The sequence below is a fragment of the Andrographis paniculata genome, unplaced genomic scaffold, assembly GCF_009805555.1.
Source record: "Andrographis paniculata isolate CXL003 unplaced genomic scaffold, ASM980555v1 Contig49END, whole genome shotgun sequence".
Lineage (NCBI taxonomy): Eukaryota > Viridiplantae > Streptophyta > Magnoliopsida > Lamiales > Acanthaceae > Andrographis > Andrographis paniculata.
The window spans coordinates 4,150,377-4,167,820 of record NW_026137583.1 but is presented as its reverse complement, the minus strand read 5'-3'; the positions used below and the strand labels follow the sequence as shown (position 1 = coordinate 4,167,820).

At 26.5% G+C, this 17,444-nt stretch overlaps 1 protein-coding gene across 7 annotated transcripts in view; it reads right to left on the bottom strand.

The window, feature by feature from the left end:
* The window catches only part of LOC127252899 (protein MODIFIER OF SNC1 1), a 35,191-nt gene that overhangs the window by 3,522 nt on the left and 14,225 nt on the right, over positions 1-17,444 (bottom strand). Inside the window, exons 1-9 of one of the 7 annotated variants that reach the window (XM_051277279.1) lie at positions 5,141-5,294; positions 4,996-5,048; positions 3,465-3,540; positions 2,857-2,937; positions 2,709-2,753; positions 2,182-2,554; positions 1,877-1,976; positions 1,428-1,478; positions 19-1,330 (exon numbers count right to left, since the gene is read on the bottom strand). In XM_051277279.1, the coding sequence (XP_051133236.1) occupies positions 19-1,330; positions 1,428-1,478; positions 1,877-1,976; positions 2,182-2,554; positions 2,709-2,753; positions 2,857-2,937; positions 3,465-3,496 (1,994 nt within the window). In that variant the 5' untranslated portion in view covers positions 3,497-3,540; positions 4,996-5,048; positions 5,141-5,294. Of the gene's footprint in view, positions 1-18; positions 1,331-1,427; positions 1,479-1,876; positions 1,977-2,181; positions 2,555-2,708; positions 2,754-2,856; positions 2,938-3,464; positions 3,541-4,995; positions 5,297-17,444 lie in introns of those variants that run through there. The other 6 variants (XM_051277276.1, XM_051277280.1, XM_051277275.1 and 3 more) reach the window with 6 other exon arrangements.

Here is a 17,444-nt window from a genome sequence, read left to right as displayed (position 1 = left end):
ACATAATTTGAATCACACCTAGACACAACAGCATTCGATTGTATTGGCTTATCACTAACAGGACCATCCACTTCATGCTGACCAGAGCTAATACTTTTGGGGTATGGATTCCTTTGTAAATGTTCAGTATTACCCACTTCACCAGTATTGTTATTGCTCTTTGAATCCACTGTGCCAGACTTGTCCTTATCCACATCTCTATTATAAGCACTGGGTCCATCATTTCTCCCATCAAACACACGAACCTTTGCATTTAGACCATCAATTTTATGCATAAGAACCGATTTTATAGCAACAGCAGATTTTGATGAATCTTTCTCACTTCCATGTGAAAGGATTTCCGGACGAAAAGATGGCTCATCCCCAGACTCATTTCTGCTATAATCATTAACTGCATTCGCATTGCCAGTTCCTTCAAATGATTTCACTTTCATAATGTCTCCTGAATGTACTTGATGCCCAAAATTGAGAGATGAAATCTCATTTGGCATAGCCTTCTTGGAACTAATAGATTCTTCTGCATCCACCTCAGCACCCCACTCATTTGTCTTGGAGATCATAGGAAGGAGATTTTTTCCAGGATATGTGGCATTGGGTTGCATTGTATTTTTCTGACTGTCTCCTTCATCCCTTTGATCATCATATTCATTGTGTTTCCTTAGAGGAGCTCTTTTTGATCCTTGTGGATCCTCTAAATAATCAGCTTCCATTTGTCCTGGTGTATTTCCCACTTGATGTCCACCAACTCTGCCATGTGGGTCACCAATATCAGGACGTCCGGCAGCATAACCAGTATAAAGAGGTGGTCCTGGTGCCATGCCCATATATGGTATATCCCGTTCATTGTTGCAGTAACCCATTGGAGGTCCATAGAAACTCTCAAAGGCCATTGGGCCAGGGGGTGGCGGGTAGAAACCAGGTCTAAATGGCATTCCTGGTCGTGCATAGGTATCATGCATCTGTGGCCTGTAAAAATCTCCATTTTTGGGGTGAGGTCCTCTAGGACCAGGCCCCCGGTGTGGGACAGGTTGTGAACCAGCCATACGTGGTGGTGGCATCTGAGGATGATAATAAGGAAATGGTTCTGCTGGAAAGCCACCAGGAGGAGCAGGAGCCCCAAATGCAGGAGCCCTAGGACGTCCTCCATACCAAACACCTGGTGGACCATTCGCAGGAGGGCCATGCCATGCATCAAAATGCTGAGGGGGAGCATTAGTTTTCATGTATTGATGGTGTTCCGCATGCCATTCCTCCATGTTGGGGTGGACATCATCTTCTGTGATCCGGGTACCATCCGGCCTCCATGTATTTACAGTTCCGTGCTTCATATCTGCACCCAAACCATATCATCAAGCATGCTTCACAAGAGTTGAATAAGGTCTGGAATCAATAGAAAGCTGTGCACAGACTAGTGTGCAATTTTGTACCATCTTTAATTTGAGGTATTCTGCCAGAAGCAGAACTAGGACGGCAGCAATCTGTCAAAAAGTTAAACAATGGTCAGCAAGGCATACGATAAAATACCCATTGACCAAAATTCACACTATCCTGCAAAGGAGTTGTCTATAAGGAACAAGCCCTAGCCAGGAAGCCTATGATACTGAGCTTTCAGAGTTGCACTGTCAAGCATTTGAAGCTATGTTCAATATGATAAGACACTTTTCAAGTAACTAAAATAGGACACCACATAGGCACAAAAGTCAGCACTGAATCATAAGCAAATTGACTCACTTGAACCACTATTAACAAGGAAACATAAGGGATTTCTGTGCTAAAATGCCCAAGACGGTGTAGAAATAGCTATAATTAAAAGCAGAATTCAAAACTAAACAATGATGCTTGATAAAGCAATAGCTATCCATGAGGATATAATCACCTCCCGATTCAACATTCCTTCCTATATTGTCTTTTTCAGAACCAAGAGTAGGAAAATCCCCAGAAGTCAAAGAGAACTCATCTTCCTTGGGCTTCACTCCCTGTAAAATTGCCCACGGACCATAAATAAGCAAATGTATAGAGTAATTTAAAGATACACAATTAGCTACAATGCTCACTACTTTAGATCAAAACTGAAAGAACGAGTATCATCAACAAGGACAACCACTAATAAAGTAAGTTTTTTTTAACAAAAATCTGAGTAATTCCAACAAGAACAACCAACAAAAGACAAACCAATCTTACCAATCTTTCTGCAGTACCACTCGGACCCCATGCTACTGAACCTTTGGTCGCAGGCTCAGCAAACCTAGATAGCTGTGAGCTATTAGGCCTGTTATCTGCACTTCTAGGACGCAAGGTTGCTGTTGATGTCTGACTAGATGACAAAGTCCCAGAGGCAGATGAAGGCCTAGAATTTGAACCCCAGGCATTCCCAACGGATTCTTGAGCTTTATCACTGCCAGCCGTTGATGGTCGAGTTCCACTTCCACCTGACGAAGGTCGACCACTGAGGTGATTAGGTGAAACAGTACCTCCATCAGCATTTGGCGATGTAGATGAGATCCACGGGTTTGAACCAGAGGAAGATGGGCGACTTCCCCAGCTTAAAGTACCCCTGTTGTCAAAATTCAACGTAATAGAAAATTAGACCTGACAAAGAGCAGAAACATATCTAACCATAGAAGGTTAAGGTAAATTGTACCAGAATGTAATTAAGAAGAATACAGTAGTAATATGGCAACAACCAACAAAAAACACCAAACACTCACTTGGGAACAATCTCAACATTAGGATCCAAACCATGATTCTCCAACCTTTAAAAAAAAAAATTAAAATCAATGAACATTGTTATAAAGCAGTATATAAGAACACACATCAAAAGAAAGATAAACGAAGAAAATGTGAGGATAAAAGTACCGTTGGCTTGGGAGATTCAGGGGTTTGGGAACAGCAACTTTTCCTAAGACAGTCATACCACCCCTTCTGGCAGAAGCCCACCTAAGGAGGAAATCAGGTGCCCATCAGAAAACTACTAATGGTATGTTTTAGGTATCCTGATCATGGTGCACTAATATTGCCTGCCCTACTAGCGCACATTTAAAGTTAAAGTAAAAACAAACTTAAAGGCCATATGCATTTCTTCACATATATTGACAACTTCAAATCAGTAAGTCAAGGTAGTCCGTGAAGGACACAGGTTAAGCCACACCAGTTCATTTCATACACTGCATGATGACGAGACTCATCAAAGCATAACAAACAAAACACGGCACATGGTGCATATAAAACCTCATAAAACAACAGTGCATACTCAAATGATAGAACAAAAAATACTTGGCCAATTAAAATATCAAACCACATGTAAATTGCTGAATATACCATTCTATGTATAGCACATAATATCCAATTCACACATCAGGTAAAAAGTAATAAACCACAAAGACTCATGTATAAATTCAACATCAAGAGTAAACCAGAGTAAAAAATATATAAGTAAACAAAACCTAAATAAGGATATAAAATACCTTCGCTCTCCAGCCATCATATTTGAATTCATTGGTCAACTGGCGTGCCAATGTCATCCAAACAATTTGATGTGGCCTAAAAAGTTAGCAAGGGGAAACAGTGGTCAACAAAATAAACTTTAACTAAAAAGAGACCACTAAAAACCAGAGTTTAAGTTGAAAGACCGAACTACTGATGAAACTCTCAAACGTGATGAAACAACAAACGCAGGATACCTTTCTAAAAAGGCTGTAATGCTAGAAATAACTGCTAAGGTTTAAGTTGGAGCACTTGGCATGCATACCCATCTTAGAAGTCTGTAAGTTTGATTTGCTTGTACCGACATAGACAAATGTAAAGGTTTGACATGAAAGTTATCCAGTGATATAATTCTACTTGTCCAGTTACTCAGCCAATACTGAGTACCCTTTGTTACACTAGACAAAGCAGATGCAGTAAAACCACTAGAGTTGTTACCAGACGAACAGCATAGAAGACATTATTCACCACTTTTTGACTCTACAAAGTATATGACCAATTTGATCTAAAACAATTGCACCAAAGCAGAAACAGCCTAATACCCTTTCCCTCCTCAATTTGTATCCCTTTCCATTCGATCATGTAATATTTTATTGTTTTCTGTGTCATACAAGTTCCACATCTATTCCAATATTGTTACTCCAGCATGAATATCAGATAACACATTCCACTTTCTTAGAGAAGAAAATAAATAGTGAAAGGTTCTGAAATATGAGAATTCTGGGTACATAAGATATCACATGTACCAGTTTAAGAGTAAAAGGGTCCATTCAAGCGGGATTAAAAAGAACCTCAATCAACCCCAGGTTAGTACAAGCAAAGATCTTAGACTATCTCAGCAAGAATCAATTCTAGAAGAAAAGAAGGGGCCGGTTGACAATCCCGCCAAATGACCATGCTCATTCTCATTATTGTTCTTCAAAGAGACTGAAAAAAAAAAAAAAAAAAAAAAAAAAAAAAAAATCTCATCACAGTACGTATGAGTTATGATACCAATATAATACTAACCAAGGTGAAATTTCAGGCCCCAACAAACACTTTAAATAGGCTACTCAGCTGCCTTAGAAAGATTAACTGTCAACACATATCCCCTATCACAACATTCAACCATATATCATTAGCCCAATGATTCTTAACCCAGAGACTCAAATATATCCAATGCAGCACTTGTTCAGAGTTTATCACATATTCATTCTATCCAAAGATCGTATGAGATGCAAAAGATTATAATAGGGACGAGAATCTATCACGCAGGTCGTACCTACCAACCGAACACAGAAGTCAGTTAGCCTAAGAACGACAAACAATATATACACGTCACACATCCCGTCAAAAACATCTGTTAACGCCCATATTCTAGGGGGAAACAACTCATATCACGGACCAAAACCTCGTGACACCAAAAATTGAAACCCTAGTTTGCGATTTTCGTTTCGCCTCCGAATCAATCAAAATTAGATCTTCACGCCGTGACAAGCGAACAAATATTAGAAACACTTAAACCATACATACAAAAAGAGTTGGAACCAACCGCGAAGTCAGCGACAGAAAACTGGATCTTCGATCTGCGAGAGACAAATTCGAACAAACGAAAAATTATACAAACTATATATAGATATAGATGGAAGAAGAGAGATGACTGCGGCGGCGACCGTACGGCGGCGTTGGTTGGTCGGTCGGTGGTAGGGCACGGACACAAACGGCGGCGATGGGGCGAGGGGATCGGAGGGTGGAGAAGAAACGAAGAGGCGAAAGGGAATGGGTAAAATGAAACGAATGCAAAGTCTCACCCAGGCTTAACTTAACTTAACTATGGTTGAGTTATCCTCGTTTCTGCCCTGCCCTGCCCTGCCCTGCCCTCCTTTATTATTATTATTATTATTAGTATTATTTCTTTTATATCAAATTGGTTGATCAATTGTTTGTTTTGACAGCGATTTTTTTAGGTTTTTGAATATTTGAAAAAAATAAAAATAAAAAAAAAAAATAAATTTAATATTTGATTTGATATTTTGTAAAAGAAAATATGTATTTAATGGGATGTTTTTTTAAAAATGAATATTGCAAAAATGTGTTGAGTAAACCGAAGGATTTTTGGCAAACTTTTATTGTTTATTGAATTATTTTTTAAAAAAATATCAAATCAAAAACATTTATTTTTTATTTTTTATATTATACTAAAAATTAATTTTACGTTATACGTTTATTTTATATCACATCATTCAACTATTTCAATTTAAGATTTTTATTATTTAAGTCTCAACTCAAAATTCAAATCTTCAGACAAAACCATTTACATTTTACAGAATTTTACAGAATTTTTATAATTTATCAAATTTTTTGTTGTTAAAATATCATAGTTTTGAATGTATATAAATATATTTACTTATTGAAAAGATAAATAAAAATAAAGAATTTTGAATGGATCTTGTACTTTCATAAATAAAATAAAATAAAATTAAGAGCATAGTGTTGATCTCAGTCGGTAACCAAATCGACCTTTAATTGTTTTGAAATTAATAGATGTGATATTTGTAATAGAATTTAGGGTGTGTTCTTCTTATGAAAACACCATTTCCTAAAAAATATGTGTGTTTGTTTTGTATTTTTATCTTGAGGTATATGAAATTGTAATATAAAAATAAAGGTGTGTATAATATATTAATTTTATTGGAGAATTGTGTTGAAAATTTTTACAAAATGGATTTTTTTTTTTTTAAAGTATCTCTTTAAACCATTTCACTAAACAAACAAACTCGAAATATTTTGACTTTTAAAAATATTTTATAAATGAAATATATAAGTAATTTTAACATAAATAATTTTTATAGTTAGATAAAAATTATTAATACAATTATTTGCAATAATACTAAAAATATAAATATAAACTAATAGTTTTAGTAACAAATTATCTACGGAATTATATATAGTATAAATTAAAGATTAATTTTCTTGAAAGATTTTTACTATTTACAATTTTTTCTTAAAAATAACAAATCAAACATTTATTTTTATTTGTATATTATATTAAAAATAACAAATCAAACATTTATTTTTATTTGTATATTATATTAAAAATTAATTGTACATTACATATTTATATTATATCGAATAATTATTCAAAATCCAAACTCAAAATCTAAAAATTCAACAACTATATGTTTCTTTTGATTGAGTTTAAAAAAAATTAGTTTGGATTTGTATTAAAATAATATTTTATGAGAGATTTTATGAGAGAAAAATATGTAATTTTTTTTTTTCGCGAAAAGCAGAATTCAAATAGTAAAATTTGAAAAAATTGGTCTAAAGAAACATAAAAGTGTTTATTAATTGTGGAATGAATTGTTTAAAATATAATAATTAAAAATATTTTTAGTTTTAAAAAAAATTTGGCCCTGCCCCATTTGATATTTTGTATCTTGAAATTTCATAATAAAATAAATTCCAAAAAAAAACATATTTTTAAAAGTTGTGCTTTAGACAAACTTTTGTAGAAACTTATGTATAAAACATCATAATATGTTAGTTTTAGATGTTATGTAAAATATTCTAAAAAGTTGATTTGATACAATCTTAATGATTAATTTGAAATGTATACATTTAAATTTTTCTATATAAATTATAAAATTGTCAAAATTTACTATTTTAAAATATAAAAAATCACTACTCACTTTAACTGTGAAAATAAAGAAAAAATATTATCATAAATTAAAACTCTTATTTCAAAAACAAAGTCAAACAAACAGTCTATCTAATAGATCTTAGTTATATGTTATTTTTTACTATTTTACCTTTAATAAAAATATTATAATATTGACGAAGATAATTCCAGTGTCAATTATGCTAGCATATACGGTTATTTGCATCTCACTCCTCGTCTCATTGTTGCTTTGGCGGAAAAAGGGATCCTGATGGTATCTCGGTGTGTCTGTTTGGGGTTCAATTTTTTTTGTTTGATTTGAATATTAAAATTTTTGAATTTAATAGTTGTATATTGCGATATTTAGAATGTAAAATTTATTTTTATGGTATATGCATGTGATTTGATATTTTTAAAAAAAAAAAACAATTTTTATAAAAAGTAAAAATTTGTGAAAATTTGATTTAAAAAAAAAAAATGCCCCAAATATGTAAATGTCAATAGTAGGAAGGTTGTGTTTAATAATTTCGGACAAACACACTTAACTCTGCTAATTTTATTCAGAAGAATAAAAAAAGAATAATTTCTTTTCTGATATCGGAAATCAACCATGCTGACAATTAAATTAAAGAACATAACAGATAGTGAAAAAAAAAATAAAGAGATTATTTGATTTATTGGTCTTCGAGAATTGGATGATGATTAGAAATATGTGTTTTGTGTGCACATATACAATACAAGATGATTATTTAATATTTTGTCATTCATACTTTTGTCAAATTTTCTATAAAAATAAAAATTTTATTCAGTCTTTAATTTTATTTGATTTTTTTTTTTTCTTTGATTCCTTTTATTATATATATATATAATTATTATAAAAAATATATATTATTTTTTCACAACAGTATCACACTCAAGATTGGATAACAATTATTTAAAAAATTAGATTTAATATGGATGCATGATTCAATACAAAAATTATTATATATTTCTATATACAATTCTGATAGCAAATAAAGGGATTATTAGGTTTAGGTACTGTCATCCCTAAATTAAATAATCTTTCCTCATTAATTCATTAAAATGAAAGTCTACTATTATTATGGGTGGACATTGTTTGTGTATTTGCAAATACACATATACACTTGTATTTGATATTTGAATAATACCCGAAATCTCGAATTGTATTCGAACAAAAAATTTTTAGTTAACCGAAAATATTTGTAATATTTGTAAATAATTCGAACCGAATCAAAATTAAAAAATATATATATTAAAAAATAATTAAAATTCTAATTAAATAAAAATATTTGCAAACATTTCAAATATTTGAACCGAAATCGAATCGAATATAATTATTAATATAAATTTTAAAATATAATAATATAAATATATTCAATTCGGTTAACTTAACCGAACCGAAACAAAAAAAATATAAAAAACTGAAACCGAATCGAACTGAACAAATATCAAATATAAAACATTTGTATTCAAATCGTATTTGCTCAATTAACCAAAAATTCGGTTTGGTTCAGTTCAGTTCAACGGTTCGACGGTTTGGTTCGATTTTTTTGCCTACCCCTAATTATTATTGTGTATTAAATTTAATTGCACTGAGTATTTGAATTAAAGTAAAATTTTGGTTTCAATTCAAAAACTTCAAACCTAAATTTCTATATACTCAAATTAAAGTAACCAAAGTGTAGAGCTATAAACGAACTAAGCTATTCGTGAACTTGGCTCAGTTCGATTCGATTGGAGCTCATTCGCAAACGTAAACATGTCGAATCAAACAATATAAGTAGACTCGTTCGGTTAACAAACAAGTTCGGATCTTGTTAACGAATGCTTGTTAATATATGTTATGAAATTATTAATTAATAAATAAAATAAAATAAAATATTCTATGTATATGAATTAAAAAATAAAATAAAATATCAATCATATTCAAACGAGAGCTCAAATAAGTTTAATCAAGTTGAACATGAACAAGAACTTGTATAATAAAATTACTTAACGAAATAAGTTCGAACATTACAAACGAGCTCGAATGCTTAACTAACAAACATCCACGAATTTTATTTGCAAACATTAACAAAGTACGTGACAAACTAGTGTTCTCAATGCATTCTCTTATGTAGTTTGATGAAATACAACATAAAAGATAGCTATTGAAATTCGTCCAAAGTTTTGGTTTAGGTTAGGATAATTTATGTAAGATATCTTTATATATATTTTGGAAAGTAGAGAGATTTTCGATCTATTATTTTACTATTTTAAATCAAAATTAATACTATTTATTTCACACAATTTTTAATAAAAAATATATTTCCTTTGTCCTATAACAAAGTATCTATTTTTTTATTTTAGTCCGTCCCATAACAAAATATTCATTTTCTTTTTTAGTAACTGTACTATCTAATTAACATTACAAATACCCTTACAACTTACAATATATTACACAAATATCATTACCTTTATATCACACGTACTAATAAGGTTATTTTAGTCATTTCTACTTTATTCCTACTATATCGCAATATAATACTAATATTTCTAAAATTACGTGAAAAAACAAATGAATACTTACTTTTGGGACGGATGGAGTATTATTTTTGTTTTACAAATATCATATTAAAATATTATGGGTAAACTAATTTTTTAGTCCGTATATGACATCCTTTATTATTTTAGAATTTTAAATGGATCATGTATGAAAATAGTCTCGTAGGTAAATTTTTTTTGTTAAAATAGTCTTTTGGTGCTGGATTCTCCACGTTGGTCCGCCGTTGCTGATGAGGTGCTGACATGACTAACATGTTATCACCACGTCGGTGACACATCGGAGGACCAGTTTAGCAAAACAATTTTATTTGCAGGATTATTTTCAAATAGAGTCAATTTAAAGTCCTAAAAGAATAAAAAGGTCAAAAATACGATACTAAAAAACAGTTTAACAAGATATTTTGTAAAATAAAAAATAAAAAATTTTCACATGTCGCTGACATGGAATCTACGTAGCGATAATATGTGAGTCACATCACCATGTCAGCAACGGAGGGCCAACGTTGCAAGCCGGCACCCGAAGACCATTTTAAAGAAAAGTTTTTACTTTGAAGACTATTTTGAAACATAGTCCAGTTCAAATTAATAAAATGATAAAAGGAGTCAAATCCGAGACTAAAAATAAATTTACCCAAATATAATTTTTAAAAAATTCAAATTAATATTTCATTTAAAATCAATTTTAAATTACAATCAAACAAATCATTTATAGATTATAAAAATATTTATTATTTTATAGACAACCACCGTACTATTATCATGTGTCATATGTGTCTGAGACAATATTATATAGTAGACTCTAACCTGTATTGTACACGGTAACTACATGATGCACTAATTTATTTATGTATTTTTTTTTTTATATTTTATATTATTCATACTCATAAATATAAATTAGAATATAGTTATTTATATTGGTTAATATATATTAAAATTTATAATTTATTGATTGTTGAACACTTCTACTGTATTGTTCTTATGAAGAGATAATAATAAAAAAAATTACTTGTGTATCTTATGATATCTAGTATTTTTAAAATTTTATATTTATAATATTAAAAAATTAATTTAATAATATTTTTAAATGTATAAAAATTCGATACTCACCCACTCGGCAATAAAGTAAATATTTAAACATTTTTGTTTGTTAAATACTCTATAATCCATTATAAATAAATACTCTTACTTTTACTCTTATTTAGATTCATATAATTACATTGGGTGTGTTTGGTTGGATTTCAAATCCAAATTCACATTATTTAATAATACGGTTCAGTAAAAATATATTATTTTATTCCTAAACTATCATATTAAAATATTAATTAAATAAAAAATAAATATTTTATTTGATATTTTAGCACAAAAATTAATGAATTTATAGTAAAGTAAAGTTTGGAAGACAAACGGAGCCCCAGAAATTTGTGCTATTTAAGATTTTTTTTTTCTTATTGAAAAAAAAAAAAAAAACTATGCAACAGTTTATTTATTTATTTATTTTCTTTAGAAAAACATAGAACATAATTTCTAATAAATATATCATAAGATTATCAAATAAATTTATTTTAAAAAACACATAATTAAAAAAGTACACATACAAAATAACAAACCCTAGTAATGGAACAATTTAAAATATTTATTTTGGATTTTTATGATTTTTTTGAGTAAGGATTGTTATTTTTGCATTAATGTTTTTTTTGGGTGTGTATGAGTTATGAGTTAAATTTTTAATAGTAAAATTTCTTAATTTTAATAATTGTTTAATAAATTAATGTTTGATACAATATTTTGAATATAAAATAAAATAAAAAACAGAATTTTAATTTGATGTTTAGTTAGGAAGATTTAGTAAATATTAAAAATTCTATGGTTATGTTCTTTTGGATTTTTTTCAACTTTTTTTTTTTTACTATTAAAGTATTTTTCTTTTTAAATATTAAATTAAATATTTATTTTTATTTATATTATACTAAAAAATAATTTTAAACATAAAACATAGCATATACTTATTTATATAACATCAAATAAATATTTAAAATTAAAATTTTACTATTACAAAATTTTATTTTTTAATATATTAAGAAAAAAATTTAACATATGAAAGTACCATTATATTCCTTTATTTTTATTAACGGTATGAAATGAACCGACAAACACAATTTATTTTGTACTCAATTTTTCAATTTTATATTTCTTTTTGTTTTTAAATTAATATCCTTTTTTTCATTAAATTTTTTATTTTCTTTAAATTTATTATAATTTTTTTGGCCTATTTTAATTTTACTTATCAATTTATTTTGTTTATAATTATTTTTTATATTTTATTCCCTTGTCGAATAAGATGGTCTTTGATCATAATTTCAATACACTCATACCAAATAAATAATTCAACTAGAATTTTAACTACAAAATATAAATATTTAACATTTATTTTTTATTATTAACATATATTTATATTAATTTATATATTTGTGTATATCTATTACTCCATAATAATTATTTTTGAAATATATATTTATTTATATATTATGTTTGAAAAAATATGAATAATTTGATTTGAAATTTTGATCATTTATTTTGATTTTTAAAATATATTTGGAATGTCTTTTAAATATGTAGAATTTACGTATTGATTTCGATTAAAATTTTGATTATTTCTCTTTATTTTTCTATATATTTATATTTACTTAGTATTTATTTATTGAAATTTACTTAAAATAGACTTTTTAATATATATTTGAAAAATAATAGTTTGTATGGAAGTAATTCTATATATACACATACGTGTATATATATAAATGTATTAAATATAAAAATAATTTCTATTTAATATAAAAATAAAAAATATAAATTTAATTTGATATTTTAGAATGAAAAATTAATGAATTTATAGTTAAATTCAAAACAAAAATTTATGAACGAACGGAAGTTCTAAAAGTTTGCTCTATTTAAAGTTTTTTATTTTTTAATTAAAAATTACTATGCAACATTTATTTTATTTATTTATCTTTTAAAAACTAATTAGTCCACATTTTCTTTTTTTATTGTCTCAGAAATTAGTCACATTTCTTAATATAGTAATAATTAAATAAATACTAATTACAATTACAAATTTAACTATATTTTATTCAATTATTAATACCTCTAACTTTTATTGTTTATTTTATTGTAAATTTAAAAGTAGGGCTAGAATTTTGAATAATAAAAATAAATAAATATTCAATATGATATAAATAAGTGTTTATGTGATATCTAAATTTTTTAATTAATTTTTTAATATAATATAAAAAATATTTGATTTGATATTTTACGATTGAAAATTAGTTAATCATGAAATTTGATTTAGAATTTGATTTTTATATTTAATTAAAAAAATTCATTTATCACTATTATTAAGAGTGAAAAATATCAATTTGCTCAAATAATGCATAAAAAAATACTAAAGTGTCAAAATTATTGTATATCATAAATTTTTATATGGTATGATACCGTACCGAACATTTTCAGTACGACAATTGCATATACTTTTAGCATTGGTATAATATATACCAAAAATGCTAATACAGTTTGATATTTTAGTATTTGATATATCGGTTTATATCAAAAATTTAGTATATTGATACTAAAATAATTAATTTTCTAATATATTCTTAAAATTGTAAAATTATTTTTAATTTTTATATTTCAGCGTAAAATATTATATTCTGATATCATACATGTAATTCGATTAGAAATGACTCCATACTGCATTAAGATAATACCGAACTATATTGTATACCATACCAATTTTTTTGGTATATTAAAAAAAATATCGATACCATACAAAAAAAAATTCGGTATACTGAAATTTGGCATTTTCGGTATTTAGTACAATATGTTTTATTTCTATAATTCAATATTTTTTCATCTATAAATTCGGTATACCAAATTATTGGTACAATATCTCATTACGATAAAATAACATACTAAAAAATTTTGGTACGATATATAACATATGGGTTATAAATTTTGATATGTAATATCGAACTATCCCTACCAACAATCAAATTAAAAAAATTTGATGTTTTGTTTATATTTAAAATTTTAGTATTACGGCTGTTATTTTTCTATTTAAATTATTACAATTAATTTTTTTATCTAATTACATAATTTACAATCAATATAATAATATTTTTTAAAATAAAACATTAAATTTAAATAAAAAAATATATATTTCAACTTTTATTTCCATATTTCATAAAATAAAAATAGTTAAAATAATATTTTATTACATATATTACATTAACTAATGACACTAATTAACTATATAAAATAAATTTTTTTAAACTCTGCGCCAAAAAGAAACACAACTAATTTTGCAGGACGGAAAGAGTATATAACATTTTTTTTTTTAATAATATATCATATCAAATAATATTTTTTATTATTTTTTTAAAAAAATATAACTAAAAAAAGTACACACAAAATAACACACCCTAGTAATGGTAGTACCACTTAAAATATTTATTTTGAATTTTTATGATTTTTCGAGTAAATATTATTTTTACATTAATGTTTTTAATTATGGGTGTGTTTGATTAATGGGTTTGAATTTTTAATAGTAATTTTTTTTATTATTTTAATAGTTGTTTAATATGATATAAAATTTATTAATTTTAAAATTTTAAATTAAAAAAAATTGTATTATAAAAAAAGAAAAAAATAAAATTTTGATTTGATATTTGGTTGAGAAGAATTACTTAATAGAAATATTAAAAATTCTATGGTTACGTTGTTTTGAAGTTTATTTTTTAAAAATAATATATATATTTTACTATTTAATTTTGTTTCTGAAAATATAAAATTAAATATTTTATTTTTATTTTTATATTATAATAAAAATTAATTTTACATATACAATATCAAATAAATATTCACTGTGTGTTTCTTTTGGTTAAGTTTGAGAAAAATTTGTTTGACTTTGATATTAAAATAATGTTTGATGGGATGTTTTGTGAGAGGAAACAATATATTTGGGTGTGTTTGTTTGGGGTTTGGATTTTGAGTTGGGATTTGAGTAGTAAAAATTTTGAATTTGAATAGTTGTATGATGTGATATAAATAGGTATTGATGTGATGTTTTGAATTTAAAATTGATTTTTAGTATAATATAAAAAATAAAAAATAGGTATTTGATTTGATATTTTTTGGAGAAAAAATGGGATGAACAGTGGATATAAAATCCAATCCCCAAAACAAACACACCCTTTTTGAAAAAAGATAGAGTCCAAATAATAAAATTTGGGGAAATTTGTTTAAAAAAATAAACCTTCAATTACTAAAAATTTTGTTATTAAAAAATTTAAACCCAAAATCCAACACTCAAACAAACACATCCTAATGTGGGGTTTTGATTTTTAAATTAAAATGTCAGTCTTTGTAATATTTTGTAGTACATAACTATAACTATGTAGTATATTTTTACAAAAAATAATAAAATAGTGTAGAAAATTTTAAAAGAATATTATATGGCCAATTGTGATCATATATATATATTTCAAATATGTTTATGTTTCAAACAATAAAGCAAACTCCACCACCTTCCCAATTTTAATCCGTAATCAGTTTTTAATTAAGGAAAAAAAAAAAACAAACAAACAAACAATGTAAAATTAATGTCCAAACATTGTTCTAAATATTAAAAGAAAAAAAAAAACAAAACAATATAATGTTGGACATTCATATCGAATTCGATAGCCAAAAGGCTACCGAATACATTATCTACGGATGTAATGAACTCATCTTCTCTACCATATATACGATAAAAAATAATCTTTCATGTGGTATACTTTCCATTGCTCGTCAAGGGCGGAGTTATGTCGGTTTGATGTGAATGCCATCGCAGTCCCTACCACTTTTCCGTTGATACGAATATTATAATTTGGATGGATACAATTCCAGTATATATAATTGAGATTTGTTATAGGAGTTAAAGTGTAATTGCGAATAATTTAATATTTATAGTAATTATTAATTAAGGCAAATTTAATGACCTTTTTTGTTTAATGTTTTTATATTTACTTGAGAGGTGTAAAATATTATTTTGATAATATAAAAATAATATTTTATATTGAATGTTGATTTTTTTGAGAATATAAAATAATTTTGGACCTCATGTTAAAAAAAATATCTGCAAACAAACTCCTTTGCGATTATCAGAAAAGGAAATTATACTGATCCTCCTTAGCCAGATATTAGTCTCAACCGAGTGGTGTTGTCTGATGCTATTAGGGACCGCATCTCTCCGGTGGTTACCATTAACGACGGCCGGGAGGTATTCGCCGGGATTCCCCAAGATCAAGAAATCGATGTTCTAGCTAATTTTTTTTTTTTAATACTTGAGATAGAGAAAATTGTATCGCTAATATAAAAATAATATTTTATGATAAAATTTTGATTTTTGTGAGAAGATAAAATACATATATTGAGAATTATGTTAAAAAAAAAAATTTATTGGGCAAACAAACCCTATCATTTGTAGATTTTAGTAATAATTTTATATCAATTTATATAGAGAAATTTAAATGAGTATATACATTTCAAATTAATCACAGTGATTGTATGTAATAATTTTTCAGAATATCTTACAGAAACATTTAAAGCAATGTATTATTATGTTTTATATAGTGTATTATTAATTATCTAAAAACATATATAAAGTTTATCTAATGTACAACCTAAAAAAATAAATTTTAAAATTTATATTGTCATGGAATTTTAATTGTTATTTAGTTATATTTTCTAAAGTTACATTTCAATCTATAGAAGTAGCATCTCGTATTATTATAGTTTATATAATATATTACTCCCTTTCGTTCATCTAAAGTGTCTAATTAAAATAATTTTAAATTAAAATTTAGAGAAGTAATTAGTTTAATTAAAATTAAAAATTTTAAAATAAGATTAAAGTGTATAATTTTTTTTTTAAAAAGTGACAAAATAAGTGGGACATACATAAATAAAAAAATAGACAGTGAGATAGACATAGATAAAAAAAAATAGACACTGTAAGTGAGATAGACGTAGATAAAAAGATAAACACTGTAAGTGAGACGGAGAAGTATTAAATATCTAAATCATATAATTTGTCTAAAACACAAAAGAGTACATACATTTCAAATTAATTATACAAATTGTATGTAATAAAGGGTTTGCTTGCTTTCAATTTTTTTTCTTACAATTCTAAATATATATTTTATCATCTCACAAAAATTATTATATTATGACACAATTCCTTATACCCCACGTCAATTCTTTAAATCAACACAAAAAAAAAAAAACCCAAAATTTTTAAAACATTTTACATATCTCAACCAACATATTATTATATTTTATATAATATTTTATTACGTATCTAAAAGTATATATATATATGAATAAAACAACCACATATTTTTTTAAAAAATTAATATATTATATACATTCATTATTTTTATATTATTTACACAATTATTTATATTTTAAATAAAAATATATTTCTTCGAACTATTTCACAATACAAACAAACTATTTCACATAAAATAAATATATATATGTATCCCTTCAATTTTTATTTAGTTATGATTTCTAACATTATATTTCAATTCATCTAAGAGTGCAGTGCACTATTTTTAATCTTTTAAAAATAGATTTAAAAATAGTGCGTATCAAAATATACTTACTCTCTTCCGTCTCTCAAATAAATTGTCTGATTACTATAAATACAAAAATTTAAATGAAA